Source organism: Octopus bimaculoides, chromosome 4, assembly GCF_001194135.2.
Source record: "Octopus bimaculoides isolate UCB-OBI-ISO-001 chromosome 4, ASM119413v2, whole genome shotgun sequence".
In the NCBI taxonomy this organism is placed as follows: Eukaryota; Metazoa; Mollusca; class Cephalopoda; order Octopoda; family Octopodidae; genus Octopus; species Octopus bimaculoides.
The window spans coordinates 120628986-120631485 of record NC_068984.1 but is presented as its reverse complement, the minus strand read 5'-3'; the positions used below and the strand labels follow the sequence as shown (position 1 = coordinate 120631485).

Below are 2500 nucleotides of genomic sequence, written 5' to 3'. Positions count from 1 at the left end.
GAGTTCAAATTCCGCCGAAGTCGACTTTACCTTTTATCCTTCCGAGGTCGATGAAATAAGTACCAGTTGAGCACTGAAGTCGATGTAAATTTATTAGTTCCCTCCTGCAAAATATCAGCCGCAGTTCAGTTACTGAAACAAGTAAAAAACGAAATCACAATTATGAAATGATTTACTTCCATAAAAATTATTCATATGATATTAAAGCATTTTACAGACTATTTTTATAAGTCAAAAAGTCGAGATGTATTCATGCTTTTGCTCAAAGATGAAAATATTTGTCATTGTCCCAAAGCAGTGCGTCATAACACTGAAATTTAATACATATATTTCGTTTACTTCTGTCAATAAGCGAGGAAGAATATCCACTCCTATGTACACACGCAGACAAACGCGCAGACAGACAGATAGATAGTGAAACATACTTATGCTTACACACAGGCATTCACATACACACGCACACACTTGAATTATTATTATTATTATTATTATTATTATTATTATTATTATTATTATTATTATTATTATTATTATTCAATAGTCCTATTTTTATCACGTGCTTTCACTACACTACTGAGCGCAGCTCTCTGTGCCTTGGGTATGTGCTGTGGTTTGTTGTGATGCTCTTATTTTTACTGTATTGAAAGTGTTTTACGTAGGATGTGTGCAGTGCCTAGTAATGCTATTTTCTGTATGTTATATAAACATGTTAGTCCTGATGATTTTGTTACGTATTTGTTTTTTTTACCATACCTAATGCGCCGACTATGATAGGAATTGTTTCTGATTTTAGACTCCACATTCAAGTTACCTTTATTTCCGGATCTTTATATTTTGAAAGTTTCTCCGTTTCTTTTAGAGAAACATTGTCATCTGTTGGTATTGATACATCGATTAGAAAGCATATTTTCTTGGTGATCCCTGACAACTATATCTGGCTTATTGGCCTTAATTTTTCTATCTGTGTGTATTGGCAAATCCCAGAGTATGGTTACTTTCTCGTTTTCTGTGACCTTTTCTGGCGTGTGCCTATACCATCTTTTTTCTGTTGCTATTCCATAGTGTTGGCATAGCTTCCAGTGTATATAGGTCCCAACTTTGTCGTATTTGTGAATATATTCCTTGTTAGCCAGGACTGGGCAGCCAGAGACAATATGATCTTTTGTTTCTTCTCCATCTCCACATATTCTGCAGTTACTTGTATTTCTTTTCATTGCGCTTTTGGTAATTTCTAGTGGAAAGGCTTAGATATTGTATTGCAATTAAAAATCCTTCAGTCTCTGTTTTGAGTCCTGAGCTTCTCAGCCATCGCTGGGCTTTTGCTTTGTCTATTTCTTTTCTGTTTAGTTTAAACCAATATTTGCCATGAAGGGGATTTTCTTACAATCGTTTTAGCATGATCCGTTGCTGTTCCAGTTTTAGTTTGGATTTCAGTTGTTTTACAGCTTTTGTTGTTGCTTTTTTTCTTCACAGTTCTTCTTCTTCTTCTTCTTCTTCTTCTTCTTCTTCTTCTTCTTCTTCTTCTTATTATTATTATTATTATTATTATTATTATTATTATTATTATTATTATTATTATTATTATTATTATTATTATTATTATTATTATTATATGAAAACTCACAGCTTATTTTGCTGGGTATGATGGAAAGTGTCAGCTGTCTGGACAGCAGACTAAAGTGACACCTGTTAACTGGTCGTGCTGCAAAATATCAGCCTTTGTACCTAAAGCAGAAAGGATCATTATTTATAATTTTAGCATTATTTTTGACATGGTTACAAGGCCTCGAATTTGGAGGAAAGGAACAGTCGATTATAAGAACACCAGTAGACGACTGGTACGTTATCTTTAATCTTTCCAGAGCTGATAAAATAAAATTGGCTTTCGTGGAAATAGAAATCAAAAGTACCCTAGACGGTTTTTAAATAGGTCCAGCGCCCTACTAATTCTGCCAAAGTACTGCCCTTACTAATCTTAATATTCCATGTTGAATGGTAAGACGTGTTGTCTTACGCTGGCAGATTCACCACCGCGTCGAACAAAATGCTTCACAGTTCAAAGTTCAAATTCCGTCAAGATTGACTTCGCCTTTCATTCCTTACATAGTTAATAAAATAAGTACCACAAAATTTCAGACCTTGTTCCTATTCTAGAAAGAATTATTAATTTATCTTTTGTCTCTAACTTTTTCCTCTTTCAGCAAAAGGAAGGCCAGAGTTTTTACCGAAGGACGAGGCAAGTAAGTATCCTACCGTTTCTTGTGTTAGCATCGAACTTTTTTACTCTTCATCTCAGAATCACTAGTTTGATTCATCTGATTTAATTTAAGTAGATTAAACTGAATTTGCTTTGACTTAACTCACATGCAGCAACGGCTATATAAAACAATGGCTAAATGAATACTATTTATTCCTGAAGGTTAACTGCTTTAGGTTAACACTTGCCTAAGAGAGATAGAAAGTTCGTAAAAATTTGTGTTCCATCAAGATAAGGATATAT

The 2500-nt window shown here is 33.9% G+C and overlaps 1 protein-coding gene across 2 annotated transcripts in view; it reads left to right on the top strand.

The window, feature by feature from the left end:
* LOC106868136 (uncharacterized) overlaps positions 1–2500 on the top strand; it is a 51624-nt gene that overhangs the window by 46434 nt on the left and 2690 nt on the right. For both annotated transcript variants that reach the window (XM_014913268.2, XM_014913267.2), the window contains exon 5: positions 2202–2240. In XM_014913268.2, coding sequence (XP_014768754.1) covers positions 2202–2240 — 39 coding nt within the window. The remainder of the gene's footprint in view (positions 1–2201; positions 2241–2500) is intronic.